Below are 26,380 nucleotides of genomic sequence, written 5' to 3'. Positions count from 1 at the left end.
TGACACAGTAATCCTATCCAAGCAAAGACTATACAAACTTGCAAATACAGAGACACATTGTTGGTCTTATATTTTTATTATACATTATGATAAAACTTCATTCATCAGCTTCACCGTCTAACATAAATGGAAATGAAAGCAAACTGCAGACAGGTTTTGTCCACTAAAATTTAACCTGTGAAATTGTGTAGACACTGACTCGTCAGAGGAGGAAAGTCTTTGGTTTCAGGTTTAGTTTTTTACTGTGTGGACATGCAGTTTAGTTTGATTTGTTGCTCCAAATTGACCCTATGTTATTCTGCTGTTAACCGGGCTTTAATTAATCAGTTATCTATCGTGTCTTGAAGTGAAATGTCACAACATGAGGCATAGCCTCATCGTGGTTAGTGAGGCTGGTGTTCCATTACCACATTAATTAAGTGCTGTTTAGTGGTGCCCCGATCCTATAGATTCACAATGAGTTATCATAACTGATGAGCATGATCAGTTTTGACACATGCAGTAAGGTTTGTCATTCGGGTCATATCAGATAGAAGAGTGAATATTATCATAACTGGTTTGTTGAGACTTTTGCACTAAACTGTGTATAGAAAAATAGAATAGTATAAAGTACTATTCTATTCTGTGGACTACCAGCTACAAAGACATGGTTTTTAGATGTTAAAGAATTAATGATCTGACTAATATGGTTTAATTGAATAAAGCTGTGATGTTTGCATTCATGTTTTTCTTCTGTATTTGTAATGTGTATTGAGACTCCTCACATTCCCACATTCACAACATTTAATCCTGTCACCATGGATAGAGCAAATAATAATCATGCTATCAGTGTTGCTCCTTCATGCTACCTATCTAACCTGCTGTTGTCTTGCTTTACCCCCTCATGCTTTCAGTGGCTGGGACAAAAAGCAAAGCGAAAGGTGAGTTATTGCCTCCATTTTCTTGCTGCATGATTTATGTTGCACACAGTTCCCAATAAACAATGTTTGGATCGCCCTTTTATCTCCCCCAAGAGCCCAGGAAACATTAACATACACAGCTTGTTGCAAAGCTTTCTGGGCATTTTTTAACCTTTATTTCCCCAGGAAATAAATGCTTGCTCTTTCTCAGCTACAACCTGTTTCACATATGTATAGATTCACATGTTCACACCAGGGAACTGCCCGCCTCACCCAGTCATGCTTTTCCTGTATTTGGCCACTGTGCAGCTCCACTGGAGCAGCTGGGGGATTGTTCCTGGTTCAAGGACAACGCAGTAGTAGATGAGGGAGGAGAAGAGTGTTTCTCATTTGCTTTCTCTACCCAGATTTTCCCAGACATGCTGTGTGCTCAAACTGGAGACCTTCTTCTTTTCATTCTCTTTATTTTCCCGCTGCCTTTCAGTAGTTAATGCTTTGTCCTGATATTTGTTGGTGTAGGTATTCACTTCATTGCCACAGATTATGATCTAGTATCTAATAAATTGTCATTTTCAAATTTGTTATGTACTGAGCTGAGAAAGCCAGCACAGAGGGTGTTTTTTTTTCTTGATGCTCAACCACAAATGACTTGTACCTTTGGGGGGGGGGGAATCCTGTTTCAGAGTATTTGATCATTTACAGACCATTTTTTCTTTTATATTGGTATACATTTGCTGTTATTGCTCATGTTCTTGTTGGCTGATGCTATTCTAGCATCTGAACATCAATACCCCAGTGTCCTAGTGGCTCTGCCTGTATGTTTATTGATGCCACTGTTAGTGCTGTCACTGAGGGATCCTCTAAAAATTTTATATGTTAGTTGTTCTGGCTTGTTTGCTTTGAGTGCACAGTTGACCAATTTGAAATTTGAGCAGCCCACTTATGTTCTTCACGTGTTGATGAAATCTAGTTTCCTAATGTGCCATCAACTTCATATACTCAAGTTTTATTTGGATTTTTTGTTTGTTTGGTTGTCTAGGTTTTTTTTTTTTTGTTTCTTTTGTATTTTTTGGACTTAAACCAACACCACTGATTAATGTTGTTAATGTTGTTAATGTTCATGAATGAACGCTGAGGGTTTTTCTTCTTTTTTTTTCTCCTTTTTGAAAATGCAGTGTTTTCTAATTACAGAAGTAATTAGGGGGTTCGTTTTTAATTAGAGAAGAAGATACACATTCAGCATCCGTATACCTCTGGAATCTAGTTCAACAATTTTAAACAGCACTTTCAGGACTCTAATTACAGTTAATAACTTTTATTAATAACAATGAAGATAATGAATATAACCATATGTATCAGTCTGAAATATTGATGAAAGGATTTTGTCCATTTCCCTATTGCATGTAAATAATTGCCATGAAACCTGAGGAGAAACTGTTACAAAAAAAATATGAGACCTAGAAGCCAGAATGGAGGATCATCATGGCACTTGTCATTATAATGCAAAACATGCCTCTGGATTTATTTACCAAGACCTCACAAAGAGATTTATTTGCTCTCTGAGGACTCACCTGAGTGTATGAGGCAGTGCTTTGACTAGTACTAATGCAGAGAAAAGGAGAATCATTTATTACACTGTAGACACAGTGCATTGAGGGTAAACAGCTTCATGAGAAAAACATTTTGTTTCCATCCAGAACAAAACAAAAAAAAGTTGGATGTAGAAAGAAAACTTATAAAAGTGAATCTGGGAAAAACAAAAATTGGAGAAAAAGCAGCAACTCTAATGCAAGCGAACCGTATGTCAGAGGTGAAAGATGAAGCTGAAGCAACAGAGGTTGTTTTCACAATTGTGTTATGTAACCATTATGAAGGGCATATTCGGGCAGCTTGAATGTGAATTTAACGGCATTTCATATAAAGTGTTTCTGACAGAGGTCGTATTACATTGAAAGTGGACACGGCGAGGATTCTCAGTGTGACAAGGCTCCACTGAACATCTAATAGAGCAACATATTCCTGACCATATTATTCAGTGGGCTTTGTGGAAATGGGGAATGAATGCATATATCCAACCCTGTCCCTTTAAAAATGACATTTCTATACAAATAAACTGCAACAGCACATGCGTTTTATAGGAGACTTAATCCCTAGCTGCATTAATGTTCAGAGACGATGTATTTTTTTGAATGACTGAATGAAGCACTACATTTATTAACAGCAGTGGAGTCGTGAGCAGATGGTTGGGATAGATGGTGGGGACACAAACCCCGCAACTGTCACACCAGAGACCGGGTTTGCATCCATGGTCCTATCTGTGGTGAGGTTTAGGCAACAAAATCACTTTGGTTAAGGTTAGAGAAAGAGTGTGTTTCGGGTTAAAAGAACACCTTGTGTCTGAAGTCACTGTCAATACGTTTATAGAACACATAATCTAGTGTTGGAGTTTAGTTGTATAGAAATGCCATGAGAAGACAGGGTTTATTTACCGCACAGAGCGGTGTAAGTAATGTTGAAGGAGCATGTGATAACTATTCTCATTCATTCCCACCATATGGCTCCTAAACTTTTTAAAGGAAATCCATACCCAAGGTTATTGAGAAGATTTACCACATAATTCACAATCAGCTGTGTATTCCGCTAAATTCTCATTAATTAAAGTGTTTATCAGTTTGTTAGCAGTCCTCTAGAGTTGGCTTGAACACTCTTAGGAGCATTTTTTTTGTTTTTGATGTCCCAGTGTCAGCGTTTGTTTGTCACTTTGTAGACATTGGACAACTAATATGCCGCCAGTTTATCAGTTTTATTTCTCAGTGTGTAGCAGAAAGCTTACAAGCATCAGGATCTGACAAAAACACATAATCCCTAAGTTCATTTGAGGCACATCACATGTACAGTCTTGTAAGTAATACCAGTTGAAAGTGTAATTTCCTGTTTTACCTGGAGACAGTACAGTATTTCTGACCCACTTTCTGAAGCTGATGTATTGCCACTTTCCACTTTCCCTTTTTTTCCCCTGCACAGCTGAAAAAAACACTGCTAAGAGTTTCCCCCAGTAGGGATATTTATTGCCAGTTCTGAGGATTGTCCACCCCCTACCTTTCCCCTGCCTCCCCCACTGTGGCAAATCACAGGGGAGGACGGCACTCAGTACCACCTCTGAGATGAGGGAGGTTCACTTTTGCTCAGGTGATACTCAGTAACAGGCACCAAATGTCCTTTTTGATAGAGGATAAATCTGACAGACAGCTCACTCTGTCTTGGTTATTTCCTTTGTAACAGGCTTCATCGGCCTCTGCAACAACTCAATCAACTGACTGCATCAGTTAAGATCACACTATCAGTGCCGAGCGTGAATACAATACAGGGCTGATACACAGTTGTCGTGTGGTGGTGGGTCATCGAAACATGTGCATTGTGTCTGTCTGATCTGCTGTGAACCGCTCTTGTTTACAGCTGATGGAAGCATTACAGAAACCCACTACAATCCCAGTGCAGATAAAGGATGCATACAGTGGAATATGTCTCGATAATGTTCCACACGAACACATTTAATGCTAGAAAGATTCATATTTGATTTTGCAAAAAACACCCAGGAGCCATTTGCAACAGGAATTAAAACAGCAGCTGAGATAGAAAACTGCAGCCAGATTGCATCTGAATCTATTTTTGTTTATGAGTGATCTGGACATATATTGTGTCCTCTATCCTCTTTGCATTTCTACTTTATTGCTAGATGCAAATGGAGTGTGAAAGAGAGTGACATGGAGTACATTACTAATCTGGGCAAAAGTAATCACAGCCTTTCTTTTACCATAATTACATATGGATTTTCTATGACTGAATGAATTGCATATTTAAAGGGCTGCATGGAAAGATTTTAAATGTTCCCTGTTGATTTTAAATTGTGAAATTATCTAAAGCTGACTGTGTTCAAAGCGGCAGGTGAACAGTTTTCAAACATGCATCACGTTGGACAGGTAATTTACAGATTAGCTTCAGTTAATGGATCAGATCTAGATTTAGCGTAATTAGTTGCTGCCCTTAAATAGTCGCTTAAATCTCCCCAATCAACAAGGTTGATAGCGCTTAAAATGGCACCATTTATTGAGGGCCTCAGATCAGCAGGTTTGCCACAAACATAAGAGGCTTTTCTGCTGATGTCGAAGCAATAGGGTTTAAATTACACTGTCAGTGTAAATGATTGTTTTTGGTGACAGATATGACCTTTCAGTCATTACAGAAATAAATGACATGAAATATTTTTTTGCCCACGTTTTCCTCTTAAGACTCTTCAGAAAAGGTCAGACTAGGTGAAAACAATCAGATACGATGGGGGTGCCTCAGGGACCAATTGATAAAAGCAGTCTGTCTTGTCTAGTCCCATAATCATTCACTTTCGAAGCATTTCCTTTATCAACACTTACAGTTGAAAGTAGTTAATGATTAAGTGAGCAAGCATTTCATATTCAGATGTTATTCAAACGATAGATGTGGTCAGATTAATCATATTGTTTGCATCACCTCTCTGTAGTCTCCCTTTAAATGTCCCCATATGCATAGTTATGATTTACATTTTGTTCTTAGCTATTTCATATTTTAGTTGAAACCTGTGGATTTGCATTGTGCTAATTTAAGCTGAGGGTCTTTGTGTCTTCATCTGTTGTTCTGTTAAGATATATATTCACATTCCTTCTTCACTTCCTCTACTCACAGAAGCTTTATATGTTCTATCATATGCTCCGAATGTATTAACAACTAGTACCAGCCACTAATAAAGCTGTTGCAATCTCAAGACTATTTCAATCGCAGCAGAGGGGTTACACATTTGCATGCATTAGTGTTCAATCTAAAACTGGCACTAGCTACAAGTTAGCTGGTGAAAGCTAAAAGAATTTTCAGAGGTGGTCTTATTTGGACTCCAGCTAATGGAACATGTTGTTTACATGTTGTGCTTCAAAAAGTGTTGGTGCATTCCAGTTATGTACAGTATGGAATATTAATGTGCTGAAAAAATGCAGTTTTGCTATCTGTTACTAAACAGCAGATAAGCTGGAGGCAAAGCTGCCATTAATAGCAGAAGCTTTTCTTGTTTTGAAAATGTCACGTATACTCATTATATAGTCGTTATTATTACCATGATTATATTATCACATTAAAATATGATGAGAATGAAACATTGTTTTTTATGTTGTGCTTCAGGCTCAGAATGGACATATTGTAATGGATTAGTAGAGTACATATGGTTTACCTTAGTATGATATGATAGTATGATATAAGTGTGAGCTTTAAATGTTTTAGAAGGCAGGGTTCCTCATGTAATCATTTTTCAGCAGTCCTCCACAGGAAGGTCAGCATTAATCTAATCCACTTCACTCCCTTTGAGGGAGGGGTGTTGTTAGTTTTGGCAGGAAGACCACATAAATGCTATACTAAGCTATAATATCAATTCTGCTGTGGAGAATCATGTGACAGGCAGCCATTATCTGGGCAGCCTGAGACAGACACTCTCAGGCCTGATTATGGGTCTTTCTGAGCTGCCGCATCAAGTTTGAGTTTGAAAACTCCTCAGCACTCATAAAAAAAAAAAGATATCAAGCTCAACATTTAAGATGTAGGTATTTTAGTTGCATATAAGATTTCCATCAATTTAATATAAACAAACTAGTATAGTACTAATGTGATCTGAATACACAATAAGCAGGTTTATATGACATAAACCTGCTTATTAAGCATTTTAAACATTTTTACTTGTTTCATTGAAATCCAAACAAATTAGAATTATTTGACTGACAAATATGCATTACATTAAATTTATTAGTTTATGTTAAAATTGCATCTGAAATATTAGTATTAGTATTATTGTTTCAGTGAGTTTTGATTGATTTTTGATTCAATTTTTATTTGTTACCTTGGAGATGTGCAGATTATCTTTACTGTATGAATCAGCCGGGTCTCTAGAGGGTGCACATGTTATTTTAGATGCTAACATGAAGCTGCAAAAAGACAGTCCTCTAAGCAGTCTTTGAAATAGTATAAATTGAGACTGTTACTCTTGAGTATAGTCAGGCTCTGTGGTACCATGATGTCTGACAATACCTCATTAATGATGCTGAATTAAAGTGTAGGCCTCAGGGGATCTAAGATGCCTTTATTTTTTAATTCCATGTCAGTGAGTAATTGTGAAGTTCACAAGAAGAAAAGTGCTGTAGAGAAAAATACACCTACCAAGTTCATATCAAGTACTATACAGTATATTGACCTCATTTTTAAGTGAGCTAGTGATGTATAATGCCAAAAGAATCCTATGAAGTCCTGGATTTATTTATTTCAGACCATAATGCACAAAAACCCAGGAATAAAGCTACAAGGAGAAAAAAATCAATAGATATATTTACAGTACTAACAACCTACAGTAACTAACATGCATTTACATGCAGCACGTACTGTACAAAGGCAATATTGAAAATATGAAACATCCCCAGCAGCCTACTCCCATGCCAATAAATAAATACATATCATACAATTACAAGAATATACTGTATTTAAACATGTTCAGAGCTGCCCTACTTGTTTAATCCAGAAGCATTTAAGTTAACAGAAACAGAAACATGAGCTCTTCAGTCCAAGGGGAAACTGAAACTGCTCCTATGGCGAAAGAAGGGTATTTTTTTTCAGTAAGGAGAATGGTGATATACTCAGAGTTGTGCTTTCACTATAGTAAACAATAATTAAAAATATATATATTTGTATAGGAAGTACATGGTATGAACTAATGCCACACACCACAGTGCTTGTGCCTACGCTAATTTGAAGTGCCTGTCCTTCAATGGGCCTTTTAAAATAGATAAAAACTCAACAATAAAATCTATACAGAAGAATACAGAACTCAAAACACACACAAAACAAAACAAGACACAAACAATTTACAAACAATGATACAATAAAAATACCAATAAAGCTACTACTGTATGAAACGCTCAATCAGATGATCCTTTATTGTGCTCTGAGAAATAAGAAACAAAAATGAGAAGCTGCCAACTTTCACTTCATACCGCTGCTGTGAATTTGTCTGTGATGAGATTTAAACTCCTTCAAGTTGAAGCTGTTAACTGTGTAAAGCTGGATTTTCTTCAAAAAGAAAGAAATGTTTTGGGTATTTTGTGTAGTTTCTCCCCGTCCTCCCCCTTACCACCATGTATGCCGGTTAAACCCAGCACTCTTCCACTGCTGCTGCTCCCAAGTTGCCAAAGTAAAAAGGATTTTTATCACAGAGGCCAGTTTGACTGAAACAGATTTACTTAGATGTCATTACAATTTCAAAATACCATTGTTTGCCACAGTGTGAGCATATAAAAGATTAAAACATCCTGAAATGTGCTAGTGTGGTGGTTATAAGTAGACAACTGAGCATAACTTGGAAGCCATTTATGCACTGGCTTCCCAGGTTTGAATTTGTCCCACAAGTATTAGCAAGTACTTCAAAAATCTTGTTGCTAATGCAGTTACCACCATTGCTGTTACCACTCCAGCTATCTGAAGTCAAAAAGTACCTACCAAACAAGCAATGAAAACAATTTCAACTAGAATTTGAAAAGGGCTTTTCCCTCAGAGGGGACTTTAGAAGTGATTTTAAAGGATGATACTGATTTAGCAGTCTGAGCTTGTCTGGCAGGACATTTCACAGTCTAGGTGTCCTGGCAGTGAAATCCAGTCATCTTTCATCTTGAGCCTGGACTTTGCAACTGCCAAGAGCCCTGCCTGTGGTGTTAAAGCTGCGTTCTGACTCATCAGGGGCCAAAAGGTCAGAGATGTAGCTGAGGGCAGGGCCTTGACAAGCCATGAAAGTTATCAATAAAATCTTGACATCAGTTTGAAAAAAATAAAAAAAATCTAAAAAATGAATGGTTGCCAAAATAGGTTTATTATGACTCCTTGACTTAGTCCCAGTCAAAAGCCTTGCTAGCTGTCATAATGTGGTTTGCTTGTAGGTTAAAACAAATAAAGAAATCATGACACTTAGAAGACAAGAAGATATAAAAACATGCCACCCTCTGAATTGGTAGAGCAATTTTATTCTGGCAGGGTTCCCAAAATAGAGAAAATCTTCACTGGACCACAATTATGCCACCCAACATTTAAACTCATATGAAAGGTTATTAGCAGCATGAAAAGAATTCAATTGAAATGACAGGAAACTCGGCTCTGTGAGTCTAACTATGAACTGTGTAGTCCACCATCTTAGCAGGGTGTTTAAAAAAAAAAAAAAAAAAAAACACCAATTGCAGCTGCCTACCACTAATATAGTACTGGAGGGAAACATATGTATGACTGTAACATATGATGTAATAAGAGTAAAACAAGTCCCAAAATTAAACCTTGATGTACACCACATGTAAAGAAAGCTGTGAAGGAATCAGGGTCGCCATTAGAAAATTCCCAGAGGTGCCCACCTTTCATCTCTACCTGCTCTCACATGAAATGATCAAACATGTTATTTCCTTGATGTTCACTGAAGAGCACACATCTTTGCAGAATACCTCATTTGTTATCACCAAGAGTTGCTTTGAAAGGATTTTCTCCAGAGTCATTGAGCTAAAAAGCAACGAGTGTGTGGGCCTTTAGTTAGTATGGAAGGTCGAATCAAGGTCAGGCTTCTTCACAGGAGGCTAGACTATATTGTAAGAGATGTGACACAGCCATTAGTTCCACAGTTATTTACAACAGAGAAAGCAGTTGGTTCTATAACCTATATGAACTCTGAAGAATTTAGTAGGTATAATGTCTAGTGCGCTCGCTGGTGGATATGTCAAATGTGTTCAAATGTCTATTAGTTCTTGTGGAGAAAATAACGGAGTAGAGAGAGGACGAGTTATTCCAGCACAAGTAAAGGTAGCAGGAGTAACACTGACAATCCAACAGGATAAGAGCCACACTTTTACAAAACTTCACACTGAGTTAGAACACAGAGCTGTCTGTATTTGTCTCACATGGGAGACAGCAAGATCTGGTATTTCTTGTTCTGTGCACCTTGGAATACACACCACAAGTGGCCTGAAGTTCTAATTAAACGGAATATTTATACACTGTGGATGGATGTTCAACTTCCCTCTCTCTCTCTCTCTCAACATGCTGGCAAATAGGCCACACAGTGTAGCGTTAGCCAATTAATTACAATTTTGTCAAGTCTTGGCAATTGCAGTGATTAATTATTATGTTCTCAAGAGTATATTGTCTGTTTAAATACCTTGTGAGTATTAATGCAAGAGTTTTGATTTTCTCTTCCAAACTTTCAGTTTTTGGGTTTACTTTTTTTTTTTTTTTGTAAGTGTTTTTTTTTTTTTTTGTGGTTGTTGTTTTCCATGAAACCAGTTACATATTTGACATACTAGCTGTCTGGGATTCAAGGTACAATATAATATCCTTACAAAAGAAAAAAATATTGTGTAGTTGAAAGTAATTTGTATGTGTATGTAAATCATCAGCTTCTTTGTTTATGCAAAAGTACTTCAGAGACTATGAAAGGAATACCTTGGCATGTGACATAAGTATTTATAAGAAACAATGAAACAAGAATGTAAGACTTTCATCCATTTATGTCTTAATTTTACCATTTAATTTTAGTGGATTAATTCAAATAACTTTCCTGACATTATTTCAATAGACATTGCCTAAATTGTCTCATCAGTTTATGCTTGGTTATGAAGAGATGAATAATGATGTGCGTTTTTGTGATACAGCAATTTAGGGAAATATCATGTGTAATAATTGAGTAGAATAATAATGACTTACAAGGACAGACACATTTTATTATTTATTTATTATCAGCATTTCAGAAATTCAGCTTTCAATGTGGATACATATGTGATTTGAAGAGAGATGTTCTTAGAGGGCATTTTATCATTGGCAGGCACTATATGAAGTTGCTACCGCTCATTAACATGCACATGGCGGCTCAGCACCTCCAACATCTCTATTTGCAAAGAAACCCTTGTAAAATCAAGCACCAGAGGTGAACTTGTGTTTTGATAAACTGCCTGGAATTCATTTCATATGAAAATTAATAATTGTTATTATTCTGTAATGAATGGAGGCATCGGTTATTTCTTGAACTATTTTCTGAGTTATTTGTTTTCTTTTTATCCTGCCTGCAGTTTACAGTTTATTCTGCAGCGGTGTGCTTGACTGCTCTCCAGCCATTCATCAAGGCGCTGCTTTCCATTATTTGGTGCAGTCAGCTGAAACTGAGAAAGGCTTTTGGGGTGGTATGGCTCATTCTTCCTCCGCTAACTCTCTGTTCTCTTCAACAGAGATGTTCCTTGGAATTTTCACCTTATGCCCTATATCAGTGGTCATTAGACAAGTCAGTGAAATTAAATATGCAACATGCTTCTCTAATGATGGAGTTTTCAGACCTGGTTTCCCAGCATGCTGTGATTTTCATATCAAAACAGAACCAAAAGATTTCCACATCATCAATAATGATAAAGCACTCCATTAACATTCATCTGCTAACTCTCTTAATCCTCCCTTTAAGTGCCGTCATAAAGATTTCTATCTTCCTCATATTCACGTTTTCTAGATACCCACCCAAACCGCAAGACTCGCAAAATCAATAACCTAAGTATCATATTCTTGGATTCTAATATTGTCAGACTCCGATTCCATCAGGCTCCTGTCTGAGCTGCATTCTGATAACAGCATGAAGAGAGGCTGGTTGAGATGAAATGAAATAGTTTATCATTAATGCACACTCAACAGCTAGCCATTCTGAACATCTGTATTCATATTTATACACCACACCTGCTGCACAGAGCGGGTCCCTCGCTTGAATTTCTAGGGATGAAGAGTGGACATCTACATCCAGTCTGTGTTTTAGCAGACATCTGTTTCTGTGGTTCCCCTTTTAGAATCTAATCATCAAATATTTGTGTTTAGAAATAAAGATGCTATCCTCGCTCCCCATTTGCATTTCTACCTCATTTCAGCCGTGCAGGTAAATATTTGATTCATGAGGCAGTGTCACTTGATTCTGTATGAAAGTTAATGTCACGGTGGAGAGATGTGTCAGCAGCATTCTGTGTGAAGCACAGCAAACAACTTGACTAATCTGGTGTGTGCTGACATTGTGACTGATGATCAGTGTGCTGGTGGCCCACCTGAATGTGGACCATAATCTCCCAGCTCAGAGTGATATTGCCAGTTTCTTTTTTTTTTTTTTCAAAAAAAAAAAAATAAAATAAATAAAACAGCAGCTCTCAGATCCATGTGACTGTTTTCAAAATAAATAAATAAAAAACAGCAGCTCTCACATCCATGTGACTGTCATAAAAAATATTGTGAAAGGCTAGAGCACTGCCAAGGGACCAATTATAGCTTTAAGGGTTCGGCCCATAAGCAGGCTGGTGTTGGGAATGTTTTGATTAAAAGCACATACACACAAAAACAAAACAATAAAACGCTTGGGTTTTAATTGAATAAGTTCAATTATATTGTAAAAATTTGTTTGTTTTCAGTTCAGGGTTCATCATTTCATGTTTTTAATCTTAAACTCCTCTTCTGAGAACATGTAGGGAGGCTGGATTGGAAAGAGGGAGGATTGGAGAGAGAAACAGCAATGTGACTTATCACATATTGATTTTTTTCTTTTACTATAGCACTTCATGATATTCATGGAATAAAGGGGGAGAGTTGCCAGAATGAAAAAAGCAACAGCTAATGGTATTCATGTTTCAGAGGGTGCCAGCTACTTTCATCAAGATATCTCAGGTTAGTCAATCCTCACCTCACCTATTTGCTGTCATGGCACGCAGGTTGCATGCTGTCTACTGTAAATATGTGCAAGCTGTCAACCTGCTGCTGGCCTTGACTGAAAATAAGTAGCTCCCTCTCATTTACTATAATACATCGTTGCACTTGAAAAAGGATAGAGCAAGGCCCAGTATTGAAGTTCTTTAGCCTGTAGCGCTGATATGCTTTGTGTTTAAGGGATGGTCTGTCCTCCCCTAAGGCATATTGCAAAAGTGCAGGTTTATTCCTCATTTCATCACCGCACTTCACTGACTCGTCTTGGATCATCTGTGGAGCAGGCAACCTTCATACCTCTATTACTTCTCTCAGAACTGTTTGTTCCCTTTCACTGGGTTCGCTTTTATGGGAAAACACAGCCATGGCTCAACATGATCTACTCTAACTTGCCTTTACCTGGAAGCTTTTATTGTATCTTTCCTTTACCCAGAGTAGTGGAGTGTAATGTGTATAATAATCTTTTTCTATTCTGACATCTTAATTTTGGTTGTAGATAAATGAGGCAATCCTGGTGAAAATTGGTGCAGTTTAAGTTAGAAATGTTCAAATCTCAATATGCTGTGGCTTTTATTTAATTTGTTTTCAAATATTTGTTTGGTTTGCTGTTTTTTTTTTTTTCTTTTTTCTATCATTTATGAAACATGTTGTATTGCATCTTAGCATTTTATAGCAGGTTATATTACAGCTCAGTTATAACAAGGTAATAATGGGGTGATACATCAACAATCGACTGCCCAATTTTTAACGAGCCGGCACACACACAGAGTTGGTGTCGCTTAATCTAATTAGACGTTGAAGCTTTATGAACCTTAGTATGTACCAAATGACCAAATGCACATTTTGTGGTGTTGTGTTAGCTCTGTCCGATCACCCATTATGCCACGTTTTGTCTTGTTTCCCTCAGTTAAAAAATGAGAAAAAGAATGAAAAAGGTGCAACTCCTTTAACCTTAACAAGAACGACGAAACTAATGGGCCTTTTACACAGAAGCAGCAGTTTTGACTTGTCATGGCAGGAAAAGCACAGGTGATACTAATAACATTAAAAACGGCGCCGTTGTGTTCTAGTGTCCCAGTAAAACCATGACAGTGTGACAGTGAGCCAGCAGAACCCAGAAAATGAAGCAGCTCGGTGTAATTCAGCCCTCATTGATTTTGTTATTTATACCTGTGTTCTTTCTACTGTGACAAAATGTGATAAATGCCTATAGGTGAAGACAGATGTCTATCAAACAATCTCAACATGCTCACACAGTTTTTAGAAGAGGTTCAAACACAATGGTGTGTGCATGGTCTTTAACCCATTATTGTCATATTATTACTCTGATTATTGCCCTCATGTTTTTGACCAACATAACCCCATTACAGACGCTTAACAAAAGTTGTACCAATATTAACTTTGTTTTTGGCAAGATATTATCTGGTTGTTACAAAATATTTAACCCTCTTATTATTGAGATTTAAATTGCTTCCAAACATTTTTGAACTAATTAAATATACTGTGGAATATCCCTCCTTGTCACACATACCTGAACATATGCTTCTTTAAAGGGAGGACAGTGCACAGGGCCAGACAGCACAGTGGCGCGTCCTTGGAGCAGTTTGTGGTTCAGTGACTTTCTAGAATATTGTTTGGCATTGTACTGTTGAAGTAAAGCCAGCTGTCCTCCAATCACCATCTCAAAAAAAAAAGAGAAAAAAAAAGAAAAAGAAATACACCCTGTAGTTGGCACTGGGGATTATGTTTCCACAGAAAGGACAGCATTTGCCACACTCTAGACTGCTACAGAATGTCAAGACAGTGGAATTTCATGAATGTATTAGGTGAAGCCCAGTTAGCTGCAGTACACCCAAACCTGCACTCACACTTCTTTGAAAACAACGCCCACGACGTGACTGTATTTCTGATTATGTGCACAGCCTTTATTGGCCTCGCAGGTATAATTAAAAGAAATGTCAGCAACAGGTTTTTGCCAAAGCAATCCTACACCCCCCAACCTAAGGGATTGAGTGTTATATTCATTACTGTTTGGAGTTGACTTTTTTTCCCATAGCATTTCTGTGAATAGTGAATAGCACTGGAGACAGACAGAAAAAAAGATACTGGAGAGATGGTGGGGTAGATGATGTGACAAAAAAAGTTGAAACTTGCTGGAACTGACAAAAACACCCCCACATGGTACCCTACACACAATGCATCCACATCCATTTCCATTTTTTAATATAATGACATGCATAGCTGCTTTTGCTGGACTACCTGACACCCAGCCAACTGCATCTGAATTATTGTTATGATGGCATAATGAAATGGTGACGTATTTGCTGATGTGATATTGTGTGATTGGGTGCAGTGAGCAGATAAATAATGTGTGCTGTTTGAATCATTTTCCCATTTACTATTTTTAGTCAGCTTCACCGTCACCTCCAGTTGACAGTGGCCTCCATCAGGACAATCGAGGTCAAGGAAGGTCCACAGACCTTTGGCAGTCCCAGCCTCTTCTGCTCCCCCCATGTGAGGTGGACTAATGAGGCAGACAGCTGCTCCCTTAGCTGAAATGTCCCTGTGGTGAACTGTACCTGAGAGAGGCAGAGACAATGTCACCTTCATATTCAGGCGCATTACATGTAGAAACCAAAGCAGACCTGTGAAATCAAGAGAAAACATGCACAAAGATTAGCTTCTGTACAATGAAACGCGCACAGGCTAACACAGCACATTCAGCTTCACCCGTGAACTCAAGAGCTCTAACGCAGTTGTTGTTTACTGCTGTCATCCTTAAAGGGGCCATTCTGGTCAGGCTTATATTAGCCTGTACATTGTCTTCTCATAATCCCCTGCGAAAGAGTATTGGTTTTAGACATCTGTTTCTGTAGCTTGGCAAAGTTCAATAAAACACGGGCAGGATAGAAATGCTTCTGCAATGTAATTAGGGGACTTTGCTGAGACGACAAGTACAAATGTGGAATAAGAAGGTAAAATCCAGCAAGGCTGGGTGATTAGGCCTCATTTGGATGTCTTCTGCACACTGTGACGAGCGGCTGTTTCAGGGCAAGGCAGTCGCTCGGATCGAAGGCCCACAGTGTCTAGGATTATGTGTCAATTTACCACCCAGCTGCAGCTCTAGACTCTACAGCAGAACATGACTACCTCTAATTAGGCCATGCTACCAATTAGGGCCCTGCAATAAGGCAGTGAGGAAGGCACTCTGGGAGGGTAAAACCTACCATTGTTTCCACCGTAAAAAAAAAAAAAAAAAAAAGACCCAGTGTTTTCTGGCTCCTGCAGCTGTCGAAGGCTGGAGTCCATGTCGACCGGACTCCCATTAAGCCATCTTTGGTTTACTGTGATGTAATGAAGACATTTCATGTAATTGATGAGAGAACATTAACTTTGAAAGGTGTCAGGTCTGAATGGTATATTCAATGAAAAGGCAGTACCAACCAGTCAAAAACAGCACTCTATTCATGTCACAGCCATGACCTTAAACTCTGTCTCATAATCCCCACAGGTAGCCAAGGTCAGTTCCCCATTACTCAGAATGTGACGGTGGTGGAGGGGGGCACAGCCAACATGACCTGTCGTGTGGATTACAATGATAACACTTCCCTCCAGTGGTCAAACCCTGCACAACAGACCCTGTTCTTTGGAGACAAGAAAGGTGAGTAATATACCCGAGGATAATGGCCGTAATGATAAAATGATGAGATATGATAAAGATGTCTGAGCCAGATTATATTACCACAGGAGTCGTCTTCATTAATTTTTCAAATTTGGAATCTACAAAATTGTCCCCGCCTGCCTGCCTGCGAGCACACAATTTTACCAAATGCAGGAAAAAGACAGGATATGAGGGAAACGCATTAGCCGTAATGTCGAAGCAGACTTTTAATGAATTTATGTCTCCATTGATGTCCCAGGGCACAAACTAAACAGAAATAGACTGTTTTTGAATTGAACTTCTGTAATCATGCAACACTGACAGTGTTGTTTACAACACAGTAACGCCTGTGGATTGTGAGATGATTGGGCTTAATTAGCATTTTAGCTGCCCTACATTTGTATAGCTGTTTGGATGTCACTTTGAAAAGGAAGCGAACTGTTGCAACCTCGTGAAACAAGACCCGAGCCAGAATGAATTATAATGTGCTCTCACCAGCCAAATCCAATTTAAAGGTGACAAAAGTCTGGAGTTGATAAATTGGAATTGGGGTGAAAGGGAGTATAACAGTGGACTGGTCTTGTAAGGGTTGGGGGTGTTCATCTTTCAGTGTTTCTCACAGCATATTACCCATTTCATTTATGCTGTAGCTGCTAATACAATATCATTGGTTCGGTGATTGAAGATGAACTTTCCCTTTGAATAACAATTGATGGGAGAGAGAGACGCCAGAGTGAACGAGCAGAATGAGAGTCACAGTCTGGTTTGAAGAAATACTTTCTCCCTGGCAAGTGATTGGATTTAGTAATGAGGTCTAAGGTGTTTTATTAGATGAAATTACTTCCAAATACAATTAAACGAAAGTTAACTGAATCTTAAATAGATATTCTTGTGTAAATGGTGTGAATGTGCCCCAAGGATTAAAAATTCAAGCAAAAGTCATTGAGCCAAAACCAATCTTTTTATATAGTTATTTTTCTGTATTCTCTGGTGTACAATAGATGTAGCGTTTTAATATTTTATTTTGCACACCCAATTTTGGAAATCATCAGACTCTATGAGAAGAAAAATTCACCTTCACTCCTTTGTACTCTGAAAAGATGTAACACATGATAAATCATTTAACTCTTATCTTTTGATTGTTTCATTTGGTTAAAATGAAGCCAGTTTACTGTGTTTTCTTCACATGTCTCATCTCATGTTAATAAAAAGCAATAACCTGTATCCACCTGTAAATCTAAAGTGCTGCTGGTATAAACATGTAAGGGGAGCTTGGAGAGCACAATATGCACGAGCCACTTTGCCCTTCTTAGGCAGCCATTTATATTGCATGACAGAATCCTTTTCCTGAGCAATACGGATGACAAAATAAATGTAGTCCACTCAGCAGAGGTTGCCAGGTCTAAGTGTGGGAACACTTCCTCTCCATCTCCTTTTAAACAGCCAAATGAAAAGCTTTATTGGCACAACTAATACGATGCCTGTGAGGCCATCAGGAGAAACGGGAGGCGTGGAGCAACATGAGCTTCATGCGAAGAAGAGGGTGGGACACCTGGGAAGAAATCTCTGCTGTGCCAAATCACCAGTTAATTGCTTGGCAGAGGGCTGCAACTGTCCTTCTTCTCCAGTTTGTTGTGCCGTCTTGTAGGAGCCAGTGAAAAATGTTAGATTCAACCTTATGCTACCTTTCAGTCCAACAACTAACTGCAGACTGGCTGAGCTTGAGGCAGGCTGTTCTCCCCCTTTGATGAACAGCTGGTCAGAGACTGCTGTCACTGAGTAGATTCGATTAATGCAGCTATGTTGCATTTTCTTGCTCCCAGTGTAAAGGTTTTTTGTTATCTTTTTTTTTTTTTTTAAACCTGCTGTTTATATAAATCTGGAATTTTCTCTGTGCTTGTTGTATCTGTCCGTTGTCTTTTGTCCACCTCTCTGCTCACTATATTCCCCTTGGGTGACCATGACAGCGTGGCCATATGTTAGCATTTGATGCACATGCAAGTTTCCTCCACTCTCTCAGCACAAAGGTAGTTTGTCATTGGGCATGCGTAAGCCCAAGGAAATTCAGCTTTTACAGCTTTTATGTGTGATTCCGGATGCTCAACACATACAAGTAATGATGATAAAAATACATCTGCTGGTCTGTCTTAAATTAGACAAAACGCTCTGTGAGGCATTTTTTGAAATCTACTCTCGCTCTTTTCCTCAAGCTTGACATTAAAGATAAGGGCATTTGTCTGGATGTGTTTTGAGTTTGATATAAAATAGTGAGGGAGAAAAAAAGAGTATTAAAATGACCTTTTAAATCCTTTTGAACAGCTACAGTGGAGTAAAGAGAAACATCTTTAAGAAAAGGGAAAAAAAAAAAGCTGAAGTTCCGTATTATATCAATTGAGTTTGACAGCTGCTGGGTAAAGTAAGACAAAATCTGATCTTTGCCCCAACTATAATTTGTTCCATTTTAATTCAGGTCTGGCAAATGAGAATATGAAAAAAGCCCCAAAGAGTAGCTATTACATCCAAGGAGAAAAGGGATTTCTGTGTCTTTCCAGAATTTCAAAGACACTGAATACCATTAAGCTCGTCCAGCAAGCAAGCATGTGTAAAGTGCATCTTTTGCATCAAACATTATTCGTACATGAGTGCCAGTAAAGGAAATACAGACAAAATAGTAATTAAATGACAAAATACGTTGTTTGTCTTTGCCTTCTATAACATCATTTTCTGATCCACCACCTCTGTGGTAAAGGTTTGGTTAAGTTTCAAAATGCACTTAAACATATTGTCATGGTTAAAAGAAACAGACCCACCCAATAACAATGTCACAATACTTCTGCCTTTTCTTTGCCTCGCCACAAAAACCATAAGCAGAGGTCATTTGAAGCATTTGAACAAATGACCCATGTCATCATGTTTCTGGTGAGGACAGTTTCCATTAACGGTAAGACTACTCCAATTAACCTTCTGTTAATTTGATTGTAATATGCAGCAGTATATGGATCATAACTGAGCGTTATTAGTTTATAAACCCACTGGGGGTCCTCAGGTAGGCAGGTCGAACATAATCCGAGCAGCGCATCCAACAAGTTGATGACCTACAATCTGTCTACCCAGCAATGTCACTTCTCGTCACAGACATGGAAGGAGGATAAGCGATGTGGTTGCCGGTAGGAAGGAAAGAGTGGGCAGGTGACAGCTCAGTGGCTTAATGTATCATTGGTGAGAGTGTAAACGATGAAAAGGGCCTCTATCTCATCCTCTCCCGTAACAGGCTCAGTCAAACCTCGTGGAGCTCCAAGAAAGTGTTAACCTTGCCGGATTCCCAAAGCCGATCCATATGGGTTCGACTGTCTCTGCACATTTGTCTAAAGCTGAACACAGCCCTCTTCTTATATCATGCCAGCTGGCTCCCTGGCATGCTCCTCCTCATCCATTATGTATATCTGAGTCTTGGTTGATTGTTGCCACCTCAGAGGCTTCAGACTACACTTTGACAACATGCAGATTCCAACGCACTACCGCCACAGACCTGAGCCAACAGAGACAGATCGGCTTAATAGCCAGGCCAACACATCATTCATACATTAGGCCAATTAGTGGGGACTGTTGAAGGGAGCGGCTCTGTGGTGGGGTTCCACGATGAAGAAATCGATTTGGACCATATGTCTTTTGTGGAATTATCCCTTTTATATGTTGCCGGGGTTATGAATTATTACTACCGAGCAGGACAAACGAGAACAGAGCCGTCCTTTGCTGTCTTCATTATGATTTACTTCACTTTCGGCTTCTGTGGGAAAAGGATAAAACCTAAGTAGGGATGCTGCAGAGAATGGTAATGACATTTCTGACACATGCAGGATGGAAACAGAATCTTTTGTCAGATACGGTGAATATGAATAATGCAATTAATGGGGCGCTACTGCAGTTTGCATGTCAAAGGCGGATAACAAATTGCTCATTTGATCCACAGTATGTTCTTGTAGCACATGCATGTACTGTATATAGCATATACGTATATGCTGTGTTGAATTCTCCTCATCTCAATTTCATCTCTCAGAAGTTTGTGGTTCATCATTCATGACATTTAATTGGGGCATTCAGCCTGGATCATAAAGGTCACAAAGCAAAATTGATCTTAATTGGCTTGTAGTAATCAAAATGCTGTTATGTGCTAAATGAATGCTCTAATGTGAGCATTAAAACATTCATTAGCTTGAGAGAATGAAGGATAATTACCAAGGATGCAATTACCAGAGTGAGCACCAATGAAAGCACAGTTAAACGTCCATTCCAGTAAACACACAACATTTGATGGTTGGTCCGTTGAAAGCGAGTATAGTGGACATTTACCTCAGCTCAGGTCCCAGAGTAAATCTGTCCTCTGTTTGAAAACACAAATAATATTTAATATTATAATTATTATTATTATTGTTATTATTATAATCATTATTATATATCAGTTAAAGCGCAAGATGAGAAAAGAAAAAAATCCATATATATATGTAAACAAATAATTGAGACTGGAAAAGAAAAATATGAAACTGTGGAGGAGGGAAACTTAACATGAACTTTATTTCATTAATGGATGTGACAGGTGATGCTTTCCAACATTGTCTTCAAATATCTTGAGAAATCTCTCATTGACGTGATGCTGAGGAAAATTTCACAGGCCACAAGTGTTTTGTTAACTTTACAGTGACTGTTTATACAGGTAAAGAAAAAAAAATGTAGAAACGGTCTCACGGCCACAGCTAATGTCTTTCTCCAGGGACTAATGGAGTTTTAAGTTTACTGGGTTACCTCCAGCGTCACTAAAATGTGAGTCCACCATTATGGCGCTATACACTTAGATATTATTGCTAATGTGAAGAGCTGCTCTTGTGCTATACTGAGCTCTGTGTCACACTGCACTCTCATGTATAATGTATATTAGCTATTTAGAATAATGAAGCATATGTTGTATTTAAATTCCTGTAGAAATTTAACACCCACCTGAAAAATGTCTAGCTTCTTTTTGTCGTTGTTATGTGGTGGTACTGTAATATATATTTACAACCCCTGGAATGGGTAAAACCACATTGTAAACCAACAGAATTATGTAACCCCACTGGCACTTGTTTTAATAAAAATTTAATTTAGAGAATTTAAATGAAAGAAAGGGACTCAAAGGCAGAAAAAAAAAAAATCCCACAGTGTACAATCAAGCTTATGTCAGTGGGCTGGAAAATGGATGGACAAAAATATATTCAGTCACATTATTCACCACTTGAAGAGAGGACATAGCATAGCTGCTGGGAGAATTCCTTCTTCTTTCCTTCCCGCCTTCAAGCGCTGAAAATGAGTCCAATTTGAGGAGCATCTGCTCTGTGGGATCTCTTAGAGTGCGGGCAGTAACAATGGCCCTCTGGAACAAGGCCCTTTCCTTCTCTTAATTGCAGCCACATGTGTGGTGGGAAAGAGCCCCCTGCCTGCACCACCAGCCCTGGAACACGTCCAGAATCGCCCACACAGTCACTGAGCGAGCACAGCCAGCAGCAAACACACTCTAATTGCAAAGAGTGGAGCCCCTGGCTGGAGAGCGTGGGGGTGCGCCAGGGCCCTGTGTTCTTGCTGAAGGACAGCTAGTGCTTTCACATTCCAGGACTGGCTCAAAGTGGTTACAGGCCATGCAAAAATGGCCAAATGGGGACATTCAGTGTTGCGGATGTAACACATTTTGGCTGAACCCGAGAGCCATCGGCTTGTTTCCAAGACTAATGGATAGATGTAAAATGTCCTTCTCTATCTGGATTGTCAGGAGATACTTCATCGTTTTGGATGCGAAACATTGGTTAACATCTGTCTGCTGCTCAGTGGAGTGCAGAAGTGAATGCCATGTGATAAGTGCACTTCCAGTTCCTCTGCTTCCAGTTTTATCGGAGGACAGAGCTAATGTAGCTACCAACCAGACTGGCAGCTCATCTCTTACACATCAAAACAGTGCACCATATTGTAGTGAGGCTTTTTAACAACTGTTTCACATGCTGAAACAGGTTCTTATATAGTACATTCAAGCAACTTTGAGCAAAATTGGCCGAGGTTGTTCAAACTGAAAGTGACAAACCACAGTTTTCTCAGGAGACCTCAGATTGGTCCTCTACTGACATAGTCGGTGGAGCAAAGGACTGTCAGGGAAACAAGACAAACATTACTTTGCATCAAAGGGCCATGGCAACAGTATCCCTTGCCCTGAGGGGGAACCGGGGTGTCAGTTTTACTGATTTGAGACAGCCTTGGTAAGGCCTCCATCACAGGAGATGTACTGCGCATTAAGCTGCCATGCTGCAAGGCTGTAGCATACACAAGGTCAGGGTGCAGATTTATGCTTCCTCCTAAGCAGAATGAACAGCACAGGACCTATCTAGGGTTTGGGGGAAATGAACCTTTTCATCACATTGATTTCCTAAAGCACCTGGAAAAAAGCTTTGTCAGCCACTGGCATTTGGGTCTGATTGTGACGGATCTGCTCACAATCTGGGCCTCTAGCCTGAATTGGATTCTAGTAGTATGGTTTCCTGGCCATATGCTGTTTGAGTAATAGATAACACTTGTCTTTGGGTTATTCAAACCTTTGTACATCTCATTCTATCAATATGTCATTGACTCACATGCTTTCTAGTGCCAGTGGCTATCTAACAAAAATGCATCATTCAAGTCCATCTTTTGTTCAACTGTAAGTTGTTTCTCAGCGTCTACTTCAAACTATCTGAATCAGTATTTCAGCTACTGACATTTAGATTTAATTCTGTTATGATGTTAATGTGATATTGTTCAGTAGATGAAATGAGGTGTAGCCTATTGGGTACTTTAAATGTCACTTGAAATCTTTAGTGGTCTGTACTGTATCTGGCCACTGTTTGGTATTTAAACTCATACTCCACATCTATTGAGTATCAGACAGTGTTAAAAGGCTTTTTAAACTTGGTCACTTCAGTGGAACAGCAGCTGTCTTCGGCTTTATTGTTAGTTTCACTGGATTCCAATGACAATAAGTTTCCCCGAAGGACCAAGTCTAAAGAACTTTCCAAAAACACTCCTACAGTATAATTCCCTTGTCTACCATCCATCCATATTTTCAGTGTGTCATAATTTTGTTGAAATATGACTGAACATGCTACAGTGGAGCGGCAGCCATATTTTGTCAGTGCATTATTTTGTAGTAGTTTGGGAAGTTTTCATGGTCATTTTAAAGACTTTTTTTCTGTCAGAGACTCATCTTGTCAACATTAAATTTATTACAACAGACATAAGCTCAAGCTGATCACAGCTGCTGGAGCAAACCTTTTTCTCTTTCACTTTTTATACCAACAGATTTCAAGTGGAATACCACTTTAACCAAAGGATGTCGGTTTTGCCTCAACAGATCCCTTTTTAGGAAACAGTCATACCATTTATCAGTATCTCTGAGGTGTTTGTGCTTCGAGGAACAGGTGGTTAAGAAGAAGAAGTGAAGTCGGTCTGTTTGTCCACGTCTTTCCTCTGTGCGTTGCAGAGATAGAGGGATATGGGCCAGGGGAAGTACAGTATGTCATCTTGTCCAAAGCTTTGATCCTCTCAGCCTGTACTTTCATATCTTTTGAGTTCCTGTACAATGTTTGCTTAGACCCCATCACCTCTCCAATGCATCCATCTACCAAAGCGTTCACTGCTTTCTGCCTGAGCCTCTGGGCATTTTCAAGCTCTGTAGTGAGGATGCTGAACTACAAAGAACATCAGGCAGCTTTGTTTCAGGATGTGGTTTGCTACAGTCAGACTATCAAATGTTTGTATTAAGCCCCATAGCACATAATAAGCTGGTTCTCTGATGGCACAGCTTGTTATTAAATTTTAATTCTGGCTTGAAGATTGTTTTTATTTACGCTACACTTTATTCTTGGATAACAAAGAGTCTCTAATAAGAAACTTCTTAGGGCCATCAATATCTTTATAGCCAATCTTTTTTTTTTTTTCCTTTTTAGCATGCGTGTGATTATACGATAATGATCATCAAACGATATGGTGTAATTGAAGCTGAAGAACAGCGTTGTTGATAATGACCTATGTCTGTGTAAATCTAACAACCATTTCAGCCAATCTAATTCAATTGTGTGTCGCGTGTCTGCTGTGTGTGTTTATCGCTAAAATCAACAGGGAGTGGAGCCGGTGATTAATGATTTTTCATAGAGATGTCTTCTTTATCTGATAGGACGCCACTTTACATTGGCCACGATAATTAAAATCCTAATTCACACCTTCGCTGTAGCATTTTGCCAGATTTGCCTTGGTTGTACAATCCAATAGAGTTCAAATTACCTCAGATGAAAGAGTGTCCATGGAGGGAGCTGGCCAGGCCTAAAGGGACTAAGGATTAAGAATGTGTAATTTATTCAATGAAGAGCACTTTCATTCCTGCCCTCTGTGGTTGGTCGCTTGTAGGAACAGGTGATTCAGAATTTGAAATTGTATAAGAGATGACAGGTGCAAGATGACCTTTTTCAACCTAGCTCCATGGTTTTCCCTGGTTTATGAGGGTTTATTCACATCAGAATGAGCAGCGGTGAAGGTGCACAGTATCTTAAGAAAATAAGGTTTTATTTCAAGCTGTGTTTTAAGAATTCTCATTGTGATGTTATTGTATCATGAATCTTGTACTGTCCAGAAGCTATTTGTTATCAGTATTTTTATTTTATTTTATTTTTTTATAGCTCTCTACTAGGGCTGGGTGATTTGGTTGAAATCAATATCACAATATTAATGCACATCAAGATACAGGAGATATATGAAAGAATAGAATAGTAAATCAAATTGAGGTTCAGTGTAGTAAAATTTGTTCCATGCTTATGCATTACATTACATTTCTTAGCTTTACATTACAGTTTGCTTAAAATCATTAACTGCGACAACAGAAATTTGTAAAACAATATTATGATTTTCCCGATACAATACCACTGACAATTAATAAACAGTACATTGAATTATTGCTCCTCCTTTGTTCGTAAAATAATGTCTTTTTGACTCTAACTTTAGGCTAAGAGGTTCTCTGTCTGGCCAAGGTTAGGCTTTTGTATCAATGTTCAAAGTGAGAAATGCCACAGGCAGAGCCAGTTGCTGAGACTGTTAAAGTGAATGTAAATCAATACCTGGAATGTAAGTGATTACCAAAATAAATATTGTAATCTAGGACTGCAAGTTTTTTCTGCTGCTCCGCTCCAGTGCATCCTGCTGATACCTTATGTATTCTCAGTGTCTGTGAATAAGACTGTCAGCCCAGAATGCAAATGTCAAGAAAATGTTTCAAACCACTGGCCACTGTGTGTGAATGCTGCATTCGACAACTATTTGGAATAACTGAAAGCACAGTGTATTTAGCGTTGTTTTGCTAAAGGTCATCTGAATTACACATGGTACTGCCACAGGTTAACTGCTGTCGCTGAATTTGCCCATTAATGGATGTCTTTATTTTCAGTGCTCTCTGTGTCCTCCTTCCTCATGCAGCTCTGAGAGACCACAGAATCGAGCTGGTGCGAGCCTCATGGCAGGAGCTCACCATCAGAATTAGTGACGTCAGCCTGTCAGATGAGGGCCAGTACACCTGCTCGCTCTTCACCATGCCTGTCAAGACCACCAAGGCCTTCCTCACTGTTCTGGGTGAGCACATCTGTTTTGGCCCAGTCTCCACAGGCCAATTACTTGTGGCTAATTCCTCACATTCTGACAGCATGAATACCTGCACATTTTTGAATTATAGGCTGTTGTTTTTCTTCACTGGGCACTTGTTAGTTTGTAGGAAAATACCATCTCTGCATTATGTTTTACCCTTTTCTACTAGAATAAAGGTTGACAGTCGAGCTTGCAAGCCAGTAGTGTTACTATATTTAATTTTCTGCCAAGCAGGACAGCCACAACAAACTCACTCAAGTTAAAAGTCAAAAGTCAACACCCACACTCTGTCAGCACTTACAGTACACTTATTAAGACTTGCATTTCTGTAAAATGA

General features: G+C 38.8%; 1 protein-coding gene across 4 annotated transcripts in view; it reads left to right on the top strand.

The window, feature by feature from the left end:
* The window catches only part of LOC130168178 (cell adhesion molecule 2-like), a 145,656-nt gene that overhangs the window by 100,309 nt on the left and 18,967 nt on the right, over positions 1-26,380 (top strand). For 3 of the 4 annotated variants that reach the window (XM_056374822.1, XM_056374825.1, XM_056374823.1), the window contains exons 2-4: positions 894-920; positions 16,216-16,365; positions 25,879-26,031. In XM_056374822.1, coding sequence (XP_056230797.1) covers positions 894-920; positions 16,216-16,365; positions 25,879-26,031 — 330 coding nt within the window. The remainder of the gene's footprint in view (positions 1-893; positions 921-16,215; positions 16,366-25,878; positions 26,032-26,380) is intronic. The other variant, XM_056374824.1, reaches the window with a different exon arrangement.

This window comes from Seriola aureovittata, chromosome 4 (genome assembly GCF_021018895.1).
Source record: "Seriola aureovittata isolate HTS-2021-v1 ecotype China chromosome 4, ASM2101889v1, whole genome shotgun sequence".
Classification (NCBI taxonomy): domain Eukaryota; kingdom Metazoa; phylum Chordata; class Actinopteri; order Carangiformes; family Carangidae; genus Seriola; species Seriola aureovittata.
This window is presented reverse-complemented; position numbering and strand designations above follow the sequence as displayed.